Here is a 929-nt window from a genome sequence, read left to right as displayed (position 1 = left end):
CATCGCATGTTCTGAAAAGGATTCATCAAATATTGGTAGATCTCCTCTGCCACCACCTTGGTATCGAATATCTTCACGGTTTGATCGGTACTACTAGTTGCGAAGAAAGCACCAGAGTGATGGAAGTCCGCACTCCAGACAGTCTCCATGTGATCGGTTAGTGTTGTCGAACAAATTTCCTACATAGCGTTATCGCTACCCATAGAAGATACGCCCACTTACTTTAACCATATTCCAAACCTTAACAGTGCGGTCCCCACTGGTGGTGACGAAAACAGTTCCGTCCGGATGGAAGACCAGGTCCGACACGAAAGCCTGAACCAAGTCAGCGATCGATGCCAGGTGTTAGGGGCCTACGGCTGTTGTTGGAGAAATATATGTTTGCTTTGCTCAGCTGAGCTCAGGAGTTACCAACACATGGATTCGATCAGAAATCAACGAAAATTTCCTCAGAATTTTCATAGGGAGATCTACCTTATGCCCCTTGCCATTCATCTGTATTTCCCCATCAGGTATGGACCACAGCTTCCACGTGCCGTCATCAGAAGTTGTTGCCACTAAATGATCGAGCTACACCGAATGACCAAACCAGCCGACCCACGCATGGGAATTCTAGGGTGTATCCTCACTTTACAAACCCCTTCATCGTGAGCTTTGAACGTTCGTACTAATCGCAGTTTGTCAACCTGAAGGTCGGAGGTTCTATCCCCGGCAGAGGCACTTTTCTCACTTCAATAGGTGTTGGGTCTTCCCCCAACTTCTGATTGAACTCAGCAGCAGCCTGCCGAGACGCCGCCTGAAAACTGTCCATTCTAGTGTGGAAAAATATGCACATGGTCAACCACATATGTTGAAACATCTGAGAAATATTTTTTCTCATAAATCTTCATAATGAAATGAATACAATATTTTACAATTTCTCATATTTT

General features: G+C 45.2%; 1 protein-coding gene across 1 annotated transcript; it reads right to left on the bottom strand.

The window, feature by feature from the left end:
• Positions 1 to 56: 56 nt before the first annotated feature.
• Positions 57 to 729, bottom strand: Pmar_PMAR019554 (WD repeat pf20, putative; the record flags this gene model as incomplete). The annotated part of the gene is made up of 4 exons (XM_002788324.1): positions 57 to 179; positions 223 to 315; positions 475 to 557; positions 602 to 729. Coding segments are annotated over 4 exons (427 nt in total), but the record flags the coding sequence as incomplete, so codon positions are not given.
• Between the last annotated feature and the right edge of the window lie 200 nt (positions 730 to 929).

This window comes from Perkinsus marinus (assembly GCF_000006405.1).
Source record: "Perkinsus marinus ATCC 50983 genomic scaffold scf_1104296928374, whole genome shotgun sequence".
Lineage (NCBI taxonomy): Eukaryota > Perkinsozoa > Perkinsida > Perkinsidae > Perkinsus > Perkinsus marinus.
This window is presented reverse-complemented; position numbering and strand designations above follow the sequence as displayed.